The sequence below is a fragment of the Bos indicus genome, chromosome 13 (genome assembly GCF_029378745.1).
Source record: "Bos indicus isolate NIAB-ARS_2022 breed Sahiwal x Tharparkar chromosome 13, NIAB-ARS_B.indTharparkar_mat_pri_1.0, whole genome shotgun sequence".
Classification (NCBI taxonomy): Eukaryota; Metazoa; Chordata; class Mammalia; order Artiodactyla; family Bovidae; genus Bos; species Bos indicus.
This window is the reverse complement of record NC_091772.1, coordinates 12384333-12404990: the sequence shown is the minus strand read 5'-3', so window position 1 is coordinate 12404990 and position 20658 is coordinate 12384333. Positions and strand designations below refer to the sequence as shown.

Below are 20658 nucleotides of genomic sequence, written 5' to 3'. Positions count from 1 at the left end.
TGATTTATACACACCATCAAATAAAAGTTACCAAAGTTACTGCTATACTTTCTCTAATAATGGGCCTTTTCTTCATTATAAAGTAATAGGGCTTCATTGTTTTAAAAAATTGGAAACAGCTAAGTAGAAAGAAAAAATTATTTCAATAGTACAATGCCACTACATCTACCCAGTCATTTGTGGCATGTCTCCTTTCCAGGAATTTTCTGTATATATTTTTAAAGTGTACTTTTATAAACCCTACATACAAAATTCTGTATTTGGTTCTTTTCAGTTGAGTAAAACTTAATGCATCACCCTGTATTACTTTTAAATACAAAGTTAACCCTTTGTTAGCATATAATCATAAATCTTCCTCCCTTGATAATATGGCTTCCCTGGTGGCTCAGATGGTAAAGCATCTGCCTGCAATGAGGGAGACCCGGGTTCGATCCCTGGGTGGGGAAGATCCTCTGGAGAAGGAAATGGCAACCCATTCCAGTATCCTTGCCTGGAAAATCCCATGGATGGAGGAGCCTTGTATGCTACAGTCCATGGTGTCGCAAAGGGTCAGACACAACGGAGCAACTTCACTTTCCTTTTTGATAATATATTAAAGAAAATGAGGCACAAAGAAACATTTAAACACTACCACGGGTGCACAAGTATCTCCCTGAACCTAATGGATGAAATTCCACAAACCAGATAATATCAGATTCGATACCAAATTTACACTTGTGCTCAGGGAGCTGCCCTCATAAACTGATTAGCTACCTCTCAGGATCACAAGGAAGGGTGATACCTTTCTAAGTCAATTAAGAAAACAGCACAATAGTAATCTGTTTCTGCTTCTGAAACAGATTCCAGTTCAAGAAACATTCTTTGAAGAAATAACGCTTGCCCCATCTCTAACTCGTCTTTACTCACGCCATGCAGTATATGAAAGCAGTGTGAACTTGCAGAAGGACGCCCAGTTCCGACGCCAGCAGGGTCCACGTGCTCTCACTAGCCGCAGCCTGTCACTGCAGGGGGCGCTGCATGATCACCTGGCCCCCTCCCCACATGGCCTCGCACTGGGTATTATGAAATGATTTCCATTTCCAGGTAACCCGATTATTCTCCCCAAAATGAGAAGCTGTATGAAAAAATCTAAAATAATCCACATGACAATAGGGTCTGACCATGAAAACACTGTCTTCCTGGCGCTTCACCCAGCCCACCCAGGAGACTAGGTGGTGGGCCAGGCTTCCTGGTGTCACAGGGTGGCTGGGGCCGCCACCCTGTGACACAGAGTAGACCACACACTCAGAGGCCCCGGGAGCTCACATGTAGCTCACTCACACCTGTGGGGACTGCTCTCTCTGTTCATATTTATATCGAAGTTTCTTATCTTAAATTTAAAATTCCTAAATGGCAACATCAAAGCACTTTGTACTAAGCCGTGCACCCTTCCTACCCATAGTTATGAACTGCCAAATAAATACTTATTTAAGGACTGCAGTTCCTCAGATATTAGTTTTCTCAGCACCAAAAATAGTAACCTCAAAAGAAACAGGACAATAAGACTTATAAACACTGAATTTATAACCTTACCATCTGAGTTGATAAATGTACTTGACAAATATGCAACAATGCATGAGCTGGAATTAATGTCATGGAGTAGTTCTTAGAAAACATATTTTTAAATTACTTATAATTGAAGTCACGTGTTCAAGACTCTTTATGCCAATCACAGCTTTGAAATGCAAACCCTTCATGCACAAGTAGGTGGGCTACCAATTCTTTTCAGCAATGAGGCAGTTTAGTAGCTCAAAAGATAACATTTTCAGATTTCCTCCTGTAAATGCTATCGCCTGGACAAACAAAGGAGAAAGAAGAATCTTACATGTTGTTTTTCACACCATCTAAGAGGGAAAGAGTACTCTGTCTCAAATCCACAGTTTCACATAAAAGGCATTATCGGGGTACTTCTGCATAAGCTGGCCTTTCAACGCATTTTACAGGAACTTGAGCCAGGGGTACTTTCAAGTGTCTCCTCCAACTTTTGTGACAAAGCCATATTCAGGGAACTCAGGTTCTAGCTAAAGGAAAGAAATTCCACCATACCCTTTTCTTTATTGCAGGCACCAAACATGACCTAAAAATAATTCCCGTCATTCTTGGTCACCTAAAACTTAAATTTAACAGAATTATAAATCACAAGATACAGGATCACAGACTACTGTCTCTAACAGTATTCTTCCCAGAGATCAAATTAATATTAACTTATTTCATTGTACAATAACTCTTCTTAAAAAGAGAATACTCAAAAAATCCCAATATCCACTAAAAACTGATGTGATCTTCATTTTTAGTCTCATCACAAAGTATATTTTTTAAAAAATCAGATTTAATCTTGAAGATATTGTGCAAAGTGAAATAAGCAAGTCATAGTAGGAAAAGCGGTTTCCCAGGTGGCACGCTGGTAAAGACTACGCCTCCCAATGCAGGAGACACGAGAGACAAAGGTTTGATCCCTAGGTTGGGAAGATTTCCTGGGTAGGAAATGGCAACCCACTCCAGTATTCCTGCCAGGAAAATTCCATGGACAGAGAAGCCTGGCAGGCTACAGTCTATGGGGTCTCAAAGCATCAAACATGACTGAGCAGCAGCCATGGAGAACAGGACAAGTACTCTATAACTCCACTTAGATGAGGGACCTAGAGAAGTCAAATCCACAGAGACAGAAAGTAGAATGACGGCTGCCAGGGGTTGAAGGGGCAGAAAATGAGTTAGTATTTGATGGATGAAGTTTCATTTTGGGAAGATTAAAGAAGTTCTGGAGATGAATGGTGACGGTTGCACATTAATGTGAATGTACAGATTCAAGTTCAGCAAATTCCAAGAGGTATAAATTTTTAAAAAAAAGAAAAAGAAAAGAAAGAAACAGACACCCAGAGATACCACAGTGAAACTGCAAATCATCGATGACAAAGAGTTCTTAAAACCAACCAGAAACAAAAGCAGATCACTTACAAAGGAACAACCAGACTCTGACTGATCAACTGCAACCACGGAAGCCAGAAGACACTAGAACAGTATCTCCACAGTTCCAAGAGAAAATAAGTTTTAAGCTGTAATTACTACCAACTCAGCTAAACTATTTTTTCAAGAAAAGGGGCAAAATAAAGAAAATTCAGACATAAACAGGGAATATACTGTAAGCAGATCATCATTAAGGATGCTTCCAAAACTATAGTTCATAAAGATGGAAGACGATGCCAAAAAGGGGTCTGAAATACAGGAAAGAATGGTGAGAAAAGAGAACTGTAAAAATGGGTAAACCCAAATATTAGCGGTATAATTTCGAAATGATGAGTTATAAAAACAAACAAACCTAAAGTACTGAACAAAAACAGCATGTAATCTAGGAGGAAGGTAGCATAACAGGAATGGAACTATTCCAAGTCTCTTATACGGCTTTTAGGAGAAAGATGAAGCAGACACCATCTGTTGTTCATTTGCCTTCTATCACTTGTCCTCGGATACTCCCCACCTCGTGGATTTGAGGGCCTGGGGACGCGACAGATAGGAATGTGAGCAGAACTGCACCAGTTCTAACCTAAGGCTTTACGAGCACTCAGCTGTGTTCTCCTGCACTCCTACACTGCACCCCAATCTCTGCTGGTCCCAAAATGAGGAGACACCTAGCACATAACTAAATCCAGCCACACCCAGCAGAGACTGCCAAACCTATGAGCTAGAAATAAATGTCTGTCACTGCACATCACTGAAGTTTCACAGTGACTTGTTACATAGCATTATTACAGCAAAAGATGACTAATACAAAAGGCAAAGATACTATATATGCAAATTATATTTGTGGGTTTTAGTTTAACTAAAAAATTTTACTAAGTTTACAAACACCTGCATATATACACAAATACATATATGTATACATACATACGAAGTGATACTATTTACATAAAGTTCAAAAATAAAATTAACAATACATGAACATATGTAACTATAAAGAAAAGCAAAAGAAAAAAGCAGAGTTGAGGCTAATGGTTTTCTGGGGACAGAAGTAAGACAAGAGGAGCTATAGGGAGATATAAGAGGGCAGGGCTAACACTGTACCACTTAAGCTGAGAGAAAGGACATATACATATCATTCTATTAGACTTATATAACACACTTATTACATATAGTCCTTTCTATGAACAGAATGTTTTATATTTTAATATGAAAGGCAAAACTTTTCCAGGAAAATTCAGAAATGATTATAAAAGAAATTTATGTAGCCACATGCAAAAAAGAGGTAAATGTATTTATAATCTTTAAGCCATAATTAAGAGGCAGAAAGAGTCGTAGTGACTCATTCTTTAAGCTGCTGCTGCTGCTAAGTCACTTCTGTTGTGGCCAAATCTATCTGACCCCATAGATGGCAGCCCATCAGGCTCCCCCGTCCCTGGGATTCTCCAGGCAAGAACACTGGAGTGGGTTGCCATTTCCTTCTCCAATGCATGAAAGTGAAAAGTGAAAGGGAAGTCGCTCAGTTGTGTCCAACTCTTAGCGACCCCATGGACTGCAGCCCACCAGGCTCCTCTGTCCATGGGATTCTCCAGGCAAGAGTACTGGAGTGGGGCGCCATTGCCTTCTCCTGGTCTTTAAGAGAAAGAGACAAATACAAGTGATAGCCAGGTTCACTATAAAATGCAAGACAGAACTGACGTGAAGAGACGGATATTCATCCTTTATCCAGATGCGGAAGAAGCTGGCCTTCCCAATGAGCTGCATTGCTTAGCTATCTGATCACTGGAGATTCTGATCTCACAGCTGTATAACCCAAGTTCATTTTTTAGTAGAAATTCCTAAACCCTGTTTTGCTAAATTACTATGTACTGAACTGTCATCCCAAGAAAAAGCTTAAGAAAATTTTCTTATTTGAAGCATTATTGGTAACAGCAAAAAAAAAATTTTTAACTTAAATGTGCAATAATGAGGGACTGCATAAATGAATAGCTGTTAATTTACATGGAATGGAGTTTGCTGTATCCACTTAAAAACACCTCAAAAAGATTTTAACGACAAGTGAATGAATGCTCTCCAATGTCCTTTGTGCAACCTTCTCACAACCAATAAGAAATATCAGAAATGATGTCTCAGAGAACTTAAATGTAATACCCCAAAGGCTTATAAACCAAAACTTAAAATGATTAATGTTCAATTTTTAAATTTAAAATAGAATAATATACAATAAAACAGATAATATACAAATTTACTATTCATTCAATAAATATTTCCTGAGCAGCTATTACAAGCCAGGGAGTGTTCCAGGCTCCACAGACACAGCCACAAACCAAAGACCCCTTTCGCATGGAACTCACATCCCAGCAATTCTAGAGCCTCTCCTTAACTCAGGTGCACAGTTCATGGTTGAAATAAATATGTCAGGGCATTCCAGGGTAATATCTTCTCATGCCAGATAAACAAATAACTTCAGTTAATACTAAAGTGGGCTTCCCAGGTGGCGCCAGCAGTAAAGCAACTGTCTGCCAATGCAGGAGACTAACAGTCGCAGGTTTGATCCCTGGGTCAGGAAGATCCCCTGGTGAAGGAAATGGCAACCCACTCCAGTAATCTTGCCTGGAAAATTCCATGGGCAGAGGAGCCTGGAGGGCTGCAGTCCAATGAATGATGACTATTAAAGTCATTCATTGACATGGATGGTCTCACCACTGTACTTTCACAATTCTTGAGCTCTCTATAAAGAATATTCATTCTCTCTGCAATTTACCCCCCCAAAACACAATTCTAAATTTTCAAGGCTTTCTGTGTTTTCCCTGCTCAAAAGAAGTAAAGCCAATCTTCTACTACAGCTAGAGTAAAAGGAGGTTTATTTAGCCCATTCACTAAATTAACGAAGTACTTCCGACTAATAAGATCAGAGAAGGAGATGGGCAAAATGAGAAATCATCCAATTTCCTAGGTTTGTTTACACATGTATGTTAATGAAACAGCAGATAAGAATGAGATCTGATTTCCCCTTCTGCAGGTAGAATTTAAGTTAGGTTTCCAGAAGGACTTATCAAATTCTAGTAGTAGCTTTACACTGGGCAACTTCTAGGTATTTAGGAAAGACAAATGTCCTTCCCAAGGTTTCCTTTCCTATCTCAGTTACAGAGAGGTGGGTATTTCCAAACTACCTTATATTTGCCTAACGCACTTAATATATCCTATCAGAACTATACATAATGCCTGAGGTCTACAGATAAAAGCTAAAATAAAGGCTACCATATCTCTGATTATCAGGGGTCTGGCTTCATTTTAAAAGTCAGTTAAGGACTTCCCTGGTGGTCCAATGATTAAGAATCTGCCTACCAATACACAGTTTTTTCAGTAGTCATGTATGGATGTGAGAGTTGGACTATAAAGAAAAGCTGAGCGCTGAAGAATTGATGCTTTTGAACTGTGGTGTTGAAGAAGACTCTTGAGAGTCCCTTGGACTGCAAGGAGATCCAACCAGTCCATCCTAAAGGAAATCAGTCCTGAATATTCATTGGAAGGACTGATGCTGAAGCTGAAACTCCAATACTCTGGCCACCTGATGTGAAGAACTGACTCACTGGAAAAGACCTTAGTCAGTAAAGAGTCTGCCTGCAATGAGGAAGACCTGGGTTCGATTCCTGGGTCAGGAAGATCTTCTGGAGAAGGAAATGGCAGCCCACCTCTCCAGTATTCTCGCCTAGAGAATCCCATGGACAAAGGAACCTGGCAGGTTACACTCTATGGGGTCGCAAGAGTCAAACACGACTGAGCGACTAAGCACACAGCACACATTGAGCTGGGAAAGATTGAAGGTGGGAGGAAAAGGGGACGACAGAGGATGAGACGGTTGGATGGCATCACCAACTCGCTGGACATGAGTTTGAATAAGCTCCGGGAGTTAGTGATAGCCAGGGAAGCCTGGCGAGCTGCAGTCCATGGGGTCGCAAAGAGTCGTACACAACTGAGTGACTGAACTGAGCTACCAATACAAGGATTCAATCCTTGGTCCAGGAAGATTCCATGTGCTGCGGGGCAATTAAGCCCCTGCACCACAGCTACTGAGTCTACAGGCTCCAGAGTCCATGCTCTGCAACAAGAGAAGCCCCACACACAGCAACAAAGAGAGTAACCCCTGCTCACTACAACTAGAGAAAGCCTATGCACAGCAAAGAAGAGCCGGTACAGCCAAAAATAAATACAAATAAAATTTAAAAGTCAGTTAAAAATTCCAGACAACTGTAATAGTAAGCCCTATAGCAGATACCATGAGAACTATAAAGAAAAGTAGGCAGGATTCCAGGCCCTACATTAAGGATTTACATCGAGCTGGATTCTAAACACAAGTATGTATCCATCCATTCAATAGATACTAATTCAGCTCTACAACATGTAAAACTTTTCAAAGGGCTCAAGATACAGCAATAGACACAAACCTGGTCCCAACTAACAGAACGCAGTCAGGACAAAAGTCCTAAAAAAGATGGGAGTCAAGGGATTACGCATGGGGAAAAAAAATGCTTTCATAAACTAAATATCTCATATATCTGGCACATGGATTACCATGGGTCCATTTTTGGTCTTGTTATAAAATAAAGGAGTTGAAACAATTTTTAAGTTCTCTTTCGAGCACTAAAAGGTTTGTGACCTAAAAATCAATTTCAATTCAATGGGTAACTGAGGAATATTCTAATCCCTCACCATTATAACTAGAATCAATTAATAAATTATTGCAATAAACCAAGTATGAACTAAAACAAACTGGTCTGAAATGCTGGTTATGTTTGAAAAGGGGGACAGAAGGGCAGATTCAAAGGACACTTGGAAGGAAGTCAAAAAGACTAACAGTGAAGTAATCAAAGGTAATCCTAAATTTTAAGGGGGAATCCAGATGATATTCCTTTGGCAATCCTCAGTGATGAGAGATCATCAACTCTGGAGGAAAAAGGGTTTGTAAAAGAAAAATATTCCCAAGCAAGTCTGGTGAAGGAGCTTAGAATTCAAACCAACAATAAAATGTGATATAAATTGATGACAAATAGGGTTCAATATTTTAAAAAGCAACTTCTAAAAAGAAATTTGAGAAATTTCTCTTCAGCAACTGATACGGTCTACTAACAGTAACTACACCTAGTACTCATTTGAATACGGATTCTAAGATGCTGTTTCAAAATGAGTCTACTATCTCACAACCAGATTATCCTAGTAAGCCTCTATTTACCAATAACTAAGTATCAGCTGGGAGAGTAAAACACAAACTCATGAGAGTTACATAAAAGACAAGGGGCCTGCATTTCCAACAAAGCTAGGCCACATAATACACAACATTCTTAGAGACAGAAACCTAGACTTAAATACATACACGTAAAGTATATTTTTTAATTATTAAAAATATCAAAGGGTTAAAAACTGGTACAACCACTTTGAAAAACTGATAATAACTACAAGAGTTAAATATTTACTCAACAATTCTATTTCTAGGGATATTTCCAAAAGAAAGGAGTCCATATGTTCAACAAAATACATATATAAGAATGCTTTATTCTAACAGTCCAAAATTGGAAATAATGCAGATATCTGTTAAAAGCAGAATGGAGAAATAATTGTAATACAAAGAAGCCTGGAGCTTCTTTCCTCCTGGAAACGTTTACCCAATCAAAAAAGGTGCCTGAGGGGCTAATTTATACTTAAGCAGCCTTGAGGACTCAGAAGACAGCAAATCAGAGTACAAGAGCCACTAAGGGAGCCACACCCCCGTCTGTAATAAGACCTCAAAAAGCTGAATCCCAGAAGAAAGGATAACACAAAAAGTAAACCAAACCAGTCTTTGCACAGACACTAAAATAAATCTCAGTTTGAATCAAGGTGATCCTAAGTGCCTGGCAAAAGCAACAGAAAAATCCTCATCTAAATCTACATTTACTTCTAGAAATAATCTGTCAAATACAGTGAACAGTACACAATGAGCATGCATACACGGAGCTGACACTCCTCAAAGAATAAGAGACCACAGGAAAACTTCTGCAGGACTCTGGGACAGAGTTACTTGCTTACTCTGTTCAGAGACATGTGAAGAGCTTGCACATTTTGACAGGGAATTATAAACTATAGAAGTGGCATAGCAGATTTTTAAAAGAACCAAACTGAAATTCTAGAATGAAAAATACAGCAACGAATATTAAGAATCCAGAAAATGAATACATTGAAGAACAAATTAGAGATGAAGACTAAACTGAAAGGCCAGAGGTAAACTGAACCACTAGAAAAAAAAATTAAAACCCAGAAGGCAGGTGAAACACAGTGGAGTTACCGAGACCTAACGCTGGGTAACTCAAGTCTCAGAAAGATTAAGCAGGAGAAATGGGGAGAGGCAACATTAGAAGAGATGACAGCTGAAAACTATCCAAGACAGATGAAAGACACCAGGTCACAGCATAAACAGCTATGAAAAGAAAAGGGAGGAGAGGAGAGAGAGATCATTTGAAATCAAATCTGAAAGACAAAAAGAAAATCTTAAAAACAGCCTGTGAAAGTGAAGTGAAAGTCATTCAGTCATGTCCAACTCTTTGTGACGCCATGGACTATACAGTCCATGGAATTCTCCAGGCCAGAATACTGGAGTGGGGAGCCCTTCCCTTCTACAGGGGATCTTCCCAACCCAGGGATGGAACCCAGGTCTCCCGCATTGCGGGCAGATTCTTTACCAGCTGAGCCACAAGGGAAGCCTGAAAATAGCCTGAGGAAGAAAGAAATTATCAACAAAGAAGTGATAAACAGCAGCTGCCTTCTCAATAGCAACAAAGACAAATATTATAGAATAATCTCTTCTCCAAAGAATATACAAATATATGTATGTGCGTATTGCCAATCTAGAATTCTATACCTAGCAAAATGTATCTTTCAAGAATGTACGTGAAATAAAAACATTCTCAAACTAAACGTTTTAGATTTTGTCAGTAAATCTAAATCCACTCTAAAGAAAACACTAAAGGGTATTCTGCAGGCAGATGGAAAATTTTTCCAGACAGAAAGTCAGTAACATAAGAAAGAAGAAAAGGGCAGTAAGCCTGATTGGATAATAATGGTACAAAACAATAGAAATAGGTCTTTGGGGGTATAAAACATACATACATTTTAAAACATAACAATGAAATACAAAAAAAAGGAAGGAAATTGACTTCCATGTTTTAAAATTGACTTACATTATGTGGAAAAAGGGTGAAAGTCTCAATATTACACTTTGATAAGTAGAGAAAAGATTAGAATTTCTTAGGCAAATACTAAGGAAGAGTAAAAGAATATATAATCCCAAGGTAATTAAAAAAAGGAGGAAATGGAATAATTATTTTTTTTTAAATCAATCCAAAACAAATCCAGAAAAAAGGAACATGGAACAGGTGAGACAAATACATTCCTCTTAATTTTTAAACATTCATATCAATTGTTATTATCTGCCAGTTCATTTTTTATAACAGGCATCAGCAAAATACACAGAAATATCTATCCCCCACTCACATACCTAACCTTTATAAATTTTACTTTCCACATTTATTTCCATTGTCACTCAGTTTTCAAAGCCGTATTTCACCTTTTCTTTTCTAACTACAGATATGGTAACAAGCATTAAAAGATTCAAAAGGAAAACAAACAAAAAGAAACAAGGAGGAAAAAAAAAACCCAGAGAACTAACTGGCTTACAAACGCTGCGTTAATTCCACAATAAAATATTAATCTGCCATTACTGATCTGTGTAAAATCACTAAGGGCACACTCTCCTTCTGTGATGGCCCACACTCTGTGGAGTGTGCTTCTCTCTGAATCTGAATAAATCCACTTCTTACCTATCACTTTTTCTCTCACTGAATTCTTTATGCGATGGGACATCAAGAATCTGAGCTTCACTAGGTCCTTAAATCAGGTACCATGGTGTTTGGATGGGTTTGAGCCCCAGCCACGTGGGTTCAAGTTCTAAGCAGGGTTTTGGCTGGGTTAGAGTCACAAACTGGGTTTTGGCTGGGTTCAAGTCCCAAACAAGATTTTGGCTGGGTTCAAGTCCCAGCCTCGTGGGTTCAAGTTCCAAGCAGGGTTTTGGCTGGGTTCGAGTCCCAGCCACATGAGTTTGAGTCCCAAACTGGGTTTTGGCTGGGTTCGAGTCACGGTACATGGGTTCAAGTCCCAGTCTGAGGTAAATGGTTTCACTTTTAAGATATTCTCTGTCTTTGTTTTCTTTAGATTACTGTGATATATTTAGATTTGGGGGAAGAGGGTTATTTTATGGATATTCTTCAGTCTTTAGCTTCATTTTGAAATATTCTAAAATTTAGAATACATCTATGTGAAGTATCTCTTCAAATACTGATCTGTTACTTCAAATACTGAATGTCTTACTCTTCTCCCTCTGCTCTGGCACTACGTGTACGTTGGGATTTCAACTATGTACTATATGTCTCACACATTTTCCACCTTTTAGAGGGCATGCGGGGGCTTCTAAGGTGGCGCTAGTGGTGAAGAATCTGTCTGCCAATGCAGGACAGGCTGGTTCAATCTCTGCGTCGGGAAGATTCCCTGGAGTAGGAAATGGCAACCCGCTGCAGTATTCTTGCCTGCAAAATTCCATACTCTGCTCTGAGTTCACACTCAATGAAGAAGGAAATGGCAATCCACTCCAGTATTCGTGCCTGGAAAATTCCATGGACAGAGAATCCTGGAAGGGTACAGTCCATGGGGTTGCAAAGAGTCAGACACGACTGAGCATAGAGGACAACCAAAATTAATATATTAAGAAGCTTAAAATGATATTCTTTCACTTATTTCATGAAAAGCATTACTCTAATATTTTTTAATTCCCTTGTTAATTCAGTGAAGGAAAACTCCAGGATAAAATGAAAACTTCTACACCAGTATCAATGTCATCAAGACACAGGTGCAACATATACCTCTCTCAGAGGATAATTAAGTAATCCTTTTACAGCCCCAAATACTTAACCAAACAAGATGTGAAACTCCAGAGCTTACAGTGAATTGCTACTTGCATTTTGTGAGGATTAGACATTTTAAATAAGGCTGTCTGAGCTTTTCTAAGGAAAATGTTATCAAATTTTAAAACACCAATATTATACAGTCTGTCTAAGGAAATCAAAGAACTTTTTTAACATTTAATTCCAGTTTTACAGATATAGAAATTATCAAATAATCAGTGCCAGAGTTGTATAGTAGTGGACACCAAAGTGTGCAGTCATCACCAGTCTAGCGAGGTCGGAGTCATCTGGACGGACTCTCTTTCTACAAAGGCTGAGCCACCTGGTTCAGACGATGACAGCTCATGAGGCCAAGAGCCAACCTTCCCCCCACAAGCAACAGTGGTGGGACAGGTGCCACAGAGAGAACTCTCTCACCCACAAGCATTCTCTTCTCTACACGCTCCTTCATCCTCAGTGTCCCACCCTTCCACCTGCCATCTCTTCCTCATCCTTCAGGTCTTACCAGCAACTTCCTCAGGACAGCTTGCCCTGCCCCTCCCAATCAAGTCAGGTTCCCTGGTGACTGGTTTTATAGTTCCAGGTACTGTACTTCACAGGACTGATCCCTCTAGTTGTTCAAAACAAGGTACATGACACAAGGCTGTGCGTACAAGAAGGCACCCAAGAAATATCTGTTGAATAAACAAATGTGAATTTATAATTCTCCCCAATTTTACAAAGAAACAACCTTTAAAAACTAAGTTATCTTCATGAAATGCGCATAACCTGGAAATGGCAGAGACCAGTTGAGAGTTCAAGTGTCTGTGATTAATTCTCAGGCTCTAATGTCCACATACTATAAAGAAGTGTTGTAGAAGTCAGATTTCTTTCAAATGAGTATTACTTTGGTTTTGACTTTTACTGTAAAAATTGAGACACTTTCTAAAGGAAAAAAATGAGACACTAAATATAAATAAATCATATCTAGCAAGACAATACACCTTTCAAAAATCACACTGAAGGACAAACTATACCTTTCTGGTAATAAACGATCAGAGTATTACTGGTAACAGTACTATTTCACTAAACAAAACAAAAATGGTTGAAGTGAAATTGCAAGCATAAACCAGAAAATGTAATCACTTGCCACTTTCTAACTGAAGCAGCAATTCTTAAAAGTTCTGGTATTGTGTCTTTAAGTTTTTTGTAGGACTTCAAATTGCCTTAACATTACTAGCATTTACAATCAAAGTAATTTTGTTTCAACTTGCCACTAGCTTAAATTTACTGGTCTCTTTTTCACTCATCTTCAATAGCTACAAAATGTAACAGTACCTTGAGATAGATGGGAACACCATGGGCAAAGACTGAACTGACCAAAAACCAAACTGACCCTGCAACCTCTGCCTGGCACTGGGACCCAGCTTGCATCTGCCATACCAGGAAGTTGCCTCAGTTCCCAAGGATGACCAGCCAATTAACAGATGGTGCCAAAGCCAACACTTGTACCTACTGGCTTGTTTAACCAATGGCAGCTGTCCTCCCAAGGAGCTATTTCATATCAAAACAATGTCATAACTGGTAATGGGCTATTCTCACCAGAAACATAACCCTAACCCCAGAGAGCCAGGTCTGCTAGTTAAAAACATTAAGTAGGCATCAACAGCAAGACTTAGGGCCCAGGTTTTTAATGTTTGGGAAATGATGCTTCTCTGATGCCCTTGTAACACCTGAGTGATTCTTTAAAGACATAATCAGCAAAGGAATTTCTATTAACTCAGAATACCTGTACTGGCAATTAAGGCACTGGTTTTTTAATTTATACTTTTATTCGTGTAGCTTCTTTTCTCTTACATTTTTACATATTTCAATTGGCTATATAGAACATAACATAGGAACAATATCCATTTTAAGTAATAAACTAGATGATGTTTACAAACTTTACTATTAAAAAAAAAAAGGCAAGCTCAGTATCATTTTTCTTAACTTTAGGGTCTGACAGAGTGAGAAATAAAAGCAAATAAACCACCGTCCATTTAATGCTGCCTAATCTGATTCTTATTAAGATGACTTCACAAAAGAAAAAAGCACTCTGACTTTCCTGAACAGAACTTCCCATAGATTCAATATATGAGGGAGTTGGGCAGGGTGGTATCTAAAGTTTTGTCCGACCTCCGCGCTACGAAATATTAAGTATCCCAAAGACTTACTTCTATTTATAAATGGATTAATACACGATTGAAATAACTTTCTTCTAGCAAAGTACTTAAAACCGCGTCCCCACTTTTTTTCTATATGTCACATTATTTCCATGACTTGTTATTGCTCCAATTCAAAACTCCTTCCCAGTCCCATAAGCGATTCATTTAGCTCCTGATGAAATCTACCGACTAAAAAGCATCTGTGGATTAAAATGAAGGGCGGGGGACGGGGGGCATTTCAGTGTACAGAAATGTTCACCCGTGGATCCACAGAGCCCTCACAATTTCAATTAAAATACCTACGAGTAACCGTTCGCCCGCATCACAACTGCCGCACCAACAACACCCGGCTGTGAGCTCCCAAGTATTTTGCAAACTTTGCAAAGGCGCACAGATTTCCAGGTTCTCCAAAGCCCTCATTCAGCCCCATCCTCCCCTTGCCTAGTCGAAACGAAGTTCCGCGGCAGGAAGGCAATAATTTTAAAAGAACGAAGTTTGCCTCGGTCCTGCCCACTTGGACTCTGGAGGACGCAACTGAAACTTGCAAGGGAGACACGTCTCCCGGGGACCGAAACTTGCCGGGGGGGGGGGGGGGGTGGGGGTGGAGAGGCAGCGGGTCTCCCCTACCCCGGGATCTGGCCGACCCCCGCCCCTTCCACGAGCCCCCTTCACCGGTCGGCAGGTCCCCCTCCCGCGCCGTCCCAGCCAGATCCAGCCCGCACGCACCCCGGCGCCCCTCGCCCGGCGCCCGCCGACCTGCCAATCACACCCGCAGCACCCAGCCGTCCGGGCTTCAGGGGGCGGGGGCCGGACGGCCGCGCGCGTTTCCGGAGCCGGCCCCCTCGAGGGCGGGGGCCGGGAGCGCCGCTCGTCCACCTCCCCTGCGGCCGCGAATGGCGGCGTCCGGTTCCCCAGGGCCACCTCCGAGTCCATGTCCGGGGGAAGCCGGCCAAGCCCCGCCGCCGCCAGCCCCTCGCAGTGGGAAAGGGGAAAATGAACTTACCTCCGAACGGTCCCGTCGGCGGAGGCTGCGGGCGGGGGGTCCCCGGGGGCCGAGCAGGTCCCGGCGCAGCGGCGGCGGCTACCGCAGTGCCCTCCGCCCCATTGTTTCCCTTCCGAGAGGATCCCGGCAAAGCCGAGCCCGGGAACCAGGAAGTTCCCCGGCGCGACACCTCCTGCCGCCGCTATGGAAACGGCCCCCCGCCTCCCAGAGCAGCTCACCCGGGACCCCGCCTCCGAGCCGCCGGCCCCGCCCGCCTCACGGGCCGCCGCCAACCGTCGCCGCTGCGGCCGCGGCCGCCGCCATCTTGGCGCGGCCCGGGCGGCCCCTTCCCGGCGGCACGTGCGCGCTGCTCCCGCGTATTCCCGCCGGCCGCGGGGGCGCGCTGCCAGGGCTGCAGGGTGCTGGCGCCGCTTCCCAGGAAGCGTAGCCAGGAGCGGCCCCCGGGACCCCGAGGGAGGAGAGAGAGAGAGAGAGGGTCCAGGCGGGACTGCAGAGCTAGGACCTGGAGCGGGGCTTCGAGTAATTGCACGAAAACGACAGGCTTCAGCTGGTGTCCACTGGCAGGTCGAGGAATGGCTGACACCAGGGGTGAGGTCAGCAGAGCAGTGGCCGAGAGCCATGGGCTCTGCAGCCAGATTGCCTCGTGTTTCGTTTCTGGCTCTACTACCCACCAGCTGTCAGAGCTTGGACACTAATTTTCTGTATGCCTCAGTTTATCTGTAAAGTGGCATTTTAATACTTGCCTCATAGGGTTGTTACCTGGAAGCAAGTGCATAGTATACTCAGTAAGTGCAAAATAACTATGCTTTCAATAAAATGGCATTGGGTCTGACAAAAGTCACATTTCTGTCTTTTTCCAAGAACTTAATCTAAGTGCTCATCAGCACCACTTTAAATAGGCTACTGTGTAAGATCTCATTGCTGCTTGAAAGATGCTCATCTTTTGTCCCATCTTTCTCTAGGTCAGCGTTCCTTTTTTAAGATCGTGGAAATTGTCAAGAGTTTTCGTATCCAGAATCTTCCATCAAGAGGTTCCATAAAAAGATGAATGATGTAAACTTTCCAATACTGTAATTAGCTGACAGCTAAATGATTTATGCAATAGGAGCTAGCAGAGTTAGGGTGTGCTGATATCTAAAGGCTTCCTGTCCTTCATTCCAGGAACTAGAGTTACTAAAGCTGGCAACTCTGCATGGCTGCTATTATCTCTCTTTCCAGCTTCTGAAAACTGACACCAAGAAACTGGGTGTTCTGGGAGAGGAGGGGTGGAGGAGGAGGCAGGGTCACTGGGCTCTTCCAAAGGATTCTTTTTCAAGAACGGAGCCTACCGTTGGTTAGGTCTCAAACAGCCTTTAGGCTTCTCCTTAGAGCTCACAAGTGTTGTGACCTTGTTTGTACACTAAGAAAATACAATTGTATACCCTTTGGGTCTGCCTTCATACATTTAAGCCAGATTTGTGAAGACTAGTGTTTAATGATTCTGATCCAACAAGAGCAGGACTTCCCTGGTAGTCCAGTAGTTAGGACTCAGTGCTTCCACTGCAGGGAGTACTGGTTCGATCCCTAAGATCCCACATCCTTCAGGGAACAGCCAAAAACCATGAACAGTCTGATACATGAAATGAATTGGGGTAAAAACAGATCAGGAGTTGGCAGGACATGGGTAACTTTTTCAACACCTAAACACTTCTCCAAAAGTTATAGAATTCTTTCATGAGGATCCTGCAGATTGGGATATTTTGAATCTCTAAAAGACAGGAGCCCCCACTGCATCAGTAGATTGCTTCCCACATGGTAGGCCCTCGGTAAATGTTTATTGAATTAAATTGCTGTTTTTGTGGTTGAGCTCTCATTTCAGGTGGCCTTGGGGACCATAGACTCACAGGAGATGTTACTCAAGGGACTTCCTTGAGAACTTCATAAACAAGGACCTGGAGTCACCAGATAATGAATTAATAGGATTTTGGATGAACAACCCCAGCCCCAGGCTCACTTGGCAAAATAAAGTGGAAATTTCAGATGTTTTTTTCCATAAATTTATAAGGGTAATTTTTTGAAAACTTTAGATCTAATTCTGGGCAGCACTGATTCAATTTTATACTGCAATTATAGCATGATTAAAGTTCAGAAAAACCCACATTTTCTCCCAAGTCAAAGTGTCACATCTCAGTATAAAACCTATATTCATTCTTGAAAAGTGAAAGTGAAAGTTGCTCAGTCGTGTCCGACTCTTTGCGACCCCGTGGACTATACAGTCCATGGAATTCTCCAGGCCAGAATACTGGAGTGGGTAGCCTTTCCCTTCTCCAGGGGATCTTCCCAAGGGGTCTCCTGCATTTCGGGTGGATTCTTTACCAACTGAACTATGATAGGAAGGTATAAATTTAGGGACTTAACATAATTTTTTCAAATTAATCATCTTGGAGCTATTGTTAAGCTATAAACACAAATTTCTGTCTTTATATCCCCAGCATAGTGTTTGACACATAGTAGTCATGTAAATTCACTTATCTATGGCATATGATAAATACATAGAATCTGTGTCAATCATTAGCAAGGAAATAGAATCATTTTTGCTCTAAATCAGGTATGGGCAAACTTGTTTTTAAAGGGGAAAGAGCAAACACGAGAACAGCCATACACAACATGTAAAAGAATGAGTGTGCCTGTGTTCCACTAGAAATTTATTATGAAAATAGGTGGATCTGACCCACAGGGATGTATTTTACCAATCCCTTAAGTAATTATATTTGGATTATTCTCACTCCAGTTTTACATTCATTCCAATGAAATGCCAGATATTAAAATACCCTTTAACTGAAGAAAGCATAAAAGCCTGATATTCATAAATCACCAAAAAGTAGAAAAAAACATGGAGTAACAGTTTTATATTACCAATTAAAATATTTCTCAAATAACAAAAAGTTTAGAGCTATGTCTCATATATTACAATGGAATAAGATAAATGGATATTTGCATTTCATTTTTGCAAAAGTTATGCTAATGAAAAAAAACTTAAAATGTTGCCAAAGGTAAAAGTATATGTTTAAATCCTCACAGGATGTCATAATAACCAAGGCCAGAAGCACAATCTGTGGTGAGAACAGAAGAACATAGGACATAAAGGAAAAAAAACTCCAAAGCAAATCATACACCCTTCACTGTCGTCTTCAGAATATGGATGAAAGGGTGGGTTCCCAGAGTCTCCTGTAAAATGAGAATTTGAAATGTGAACCCAAGGCTAATGGATTCATTTAATTTTTTTAATAAGGGGAAGCAGATAGCTCCCTTGAGGGGGCAGTTTTTTGGTTTTAGTAAAGCTATGGAAACCTTATGGCAGAAAGTGAAGAAGAACTAAAGAACTTCTTGATGAAAGTGAAAGATGAGAGTGAAAAAGTTGGCTTAAAACTCAGCATTCAGAAAACTAAGATCATGGCATCCAGTCCCATCACTTCCTGGCAAAATAGATGGGGAAATAATGGAAGCAGTGAGAGACTTTATTTTCTTGGGCTCCAAAATCACTGCAGATGGTGACTGCAGCCATGAAATTAAAAGACACTTGCTCCTTGGAAGAAAAGCTATGACCAACCTAGACAGCATATTAAAAAGCAGAGACATACTTTGCCAACAATGGTCTGTCTAGTCAAAGCTATGGTTTTTCCAGTAACCATGTATGGATGTGAGAGTTGGACTATAAAGAAAGCTGAGCACGGAAGAACTGATGCTTTGAACTGTAGTGTTGGAGAAGACTCTTGAGAGTCTCTTGGACTGCAAGGAGATCCAACCAGTCCATCCTAAAGGAAATCAGTCCTGAATATTCATTGGAAGGACTGATGTTGAAGCTGAAACTCCAATACTTTGGCCACCTGATGCGAAGAACTGACTCATTGGAAAAGACTCTGATGCTGGGAAAGATTGAAGGCAGGAGGAGAAGGGGACGACAGAGGATGAGATGGTTGGCATCACCAACTCGATGGATGTGAGTTTAAGTAAGCTCTGAGAGTTGGTAATGGACAGGGAAGCCTGGCATGCTGCAGTCCGTGGGGTCACAGAGTCGGAAACAACTGAGCAACTGAACTGAACTGAAAGCTATGGAAAGCCTTGCAATGCACATTTTTGTGCTCACAAGCAGTAGTACTTTCTGAAATGTCATCAGAAGCCATCAGTGCTTTTCCATTGGTTAGGAAAATCAGCTCAAATGACACTGCATATAATTGTCCTTAGTTGTTGAAAACAGCTTAGGCCAGTCAACATCTTTGTACCGTGTATAAGTGGCAAAGCAATGGATAATCAGCAACCATATCCACACTACTTACATTGAAAACTTACCCTAAAAGAGAAGTTACTGATCGCACAGCAAGGAAGAAGGGTCGATGGCATGACTGTGAACCCCATAGAATTGTATGCAAGATGTTGTGTGCACAGTTTGTTCCTTATAACATTCTGGGGTTGTCTTGTTTATTAGTATACTCGGGTTTCTTCTGTCTCTGTATCATAAGAATGGACACGCTGTGAGACTAGAGAAGGGATCTGTCTTCCCTACTCTATCCCTTGGTCCAGATCAGTGTCTGAAATATAGAATCAGTGATCTATAAATAATCATAGAAGGAATGAAGGAAGACAAGGAGGGAAGAGAGAAGGAAACAAGGGAAGAAAGAATGGAGGAGGGAACAAAAGTAAACAAATATATATTTTTTCTGTATAATACTGTATATCAGCTCTACTTAAATTTTAAAAATACATTTTTTTCTTGGAAAAAAATTTCCTAACTTTTCTCATATGCTCAATAGGGTGTGTGACTCAAAAGAAAAAAAAAAAAGGTAGGAATGATTGGTTTACAACTACAGGGGCTGCCTCATCATCATCTCCCGTCTTTTGTTCGTAAGCCAACCTGATCCTGATTATATACCAGAAGGGTTATCATGGTTTGCCAGAGACCTATAATAGTGTCACAGCATTTGAAAAGCCTGTCCTTATATTTTTATAGCTTTAGAGAATTTCTCCTGTCTGCTCAACTCAGAGTTTCCTTACTTCAGCTGTACATTTGACTACCTCTTAGATGTCAGTCATTCCATTTATCTGTTTTTTGCCTGTGTTCAAAAGTTCTAAGATATTGAAAAAAAAATTGAAGTACAATTTCAAGGCATTTTTGTCTCCATTGCAGGGCAATAAAACTTTTGTCTCTGTGTATATGAATTTTTTTAATTTACTTTTAAACTCTGTAAATATATATCTATATATGTTGTCTGAGGGTTGTTTTCAAAGATAACCCCACCCCTCAATGAGCCATGCCTTCAACATCCACATCCTTTCATATCATCTTCCTCTTGAATTTGGGCTGGGCCTGTGACTCACTTTTGATGAAAAGAATCAGGTAGAAATGATGTTAGGTGATTTCTAAGGCTGGATCATAAGAAATATTTCTGCCTCCACCTGGGTCTCTGGAATACTTATTTTTAATGGGCTTTCTCCCAGAACTCAGCCATCA

The 20658-nt window shown here is 40.9% G+C and overlaps 2 protein-coding genes across 11 annotated transcripts in view; one reads left to right on the top strand and one right to left on the bottom strand.

The window, feature by feature from the left end:
* USP6NL (USP6 N-terminal like) overlaps positions 1-15308 on the bottom strand; it is a 139518-nt gene extending 124210 nt beyond the window's left edge. For 2 of the 10 annotated variants that reach the window (XM_070800729.1, XM_070800736.1), the window contains exon 1: positions 15171-15308. The gene's annotated coding sequence lies outside the window, so the exon portion shown is untranslated. Of the gene's footprint in view, positions 1-906; positions 12479-14470; positions 14717-14893; positions 14995-15170 lie in introns of those variants that run through there. The other 8 variants (XM_070800731.1, XM_070800738.1, XM_070800730.1 and 5 more) reach the window with 8 other exon arrangements.
* Positions 15010-20352, top strand: LOC109567582 (uncharacterized). The gene is made up of 2 exons (XM_070800741.1): positions 15010-17215; positions 18231-20352. Exon 1 carries the CDS (start codon positions 15061-15063, stop codon positions 15595-15597), a length of 537 nt encoding a protein of 178 aa, XP_070656842.1. The 5' UTR covers positions 15010-15060; the 3' UTR covers positions 15598-17215; positions 18231-20352.
* Positions 20353-20658: the final 306 nt, after the last annotated feature.

What these genes read in the sequence shown, in the direction of transcription:
- LOC109567582 (XM_070800741.1), top strand. Translation starts at nt 15,061, where the DNA reads ATGGCGGCGTCCGGTTCCCCAGGGCCACCTCCGAGTCCATGTCCGGGG.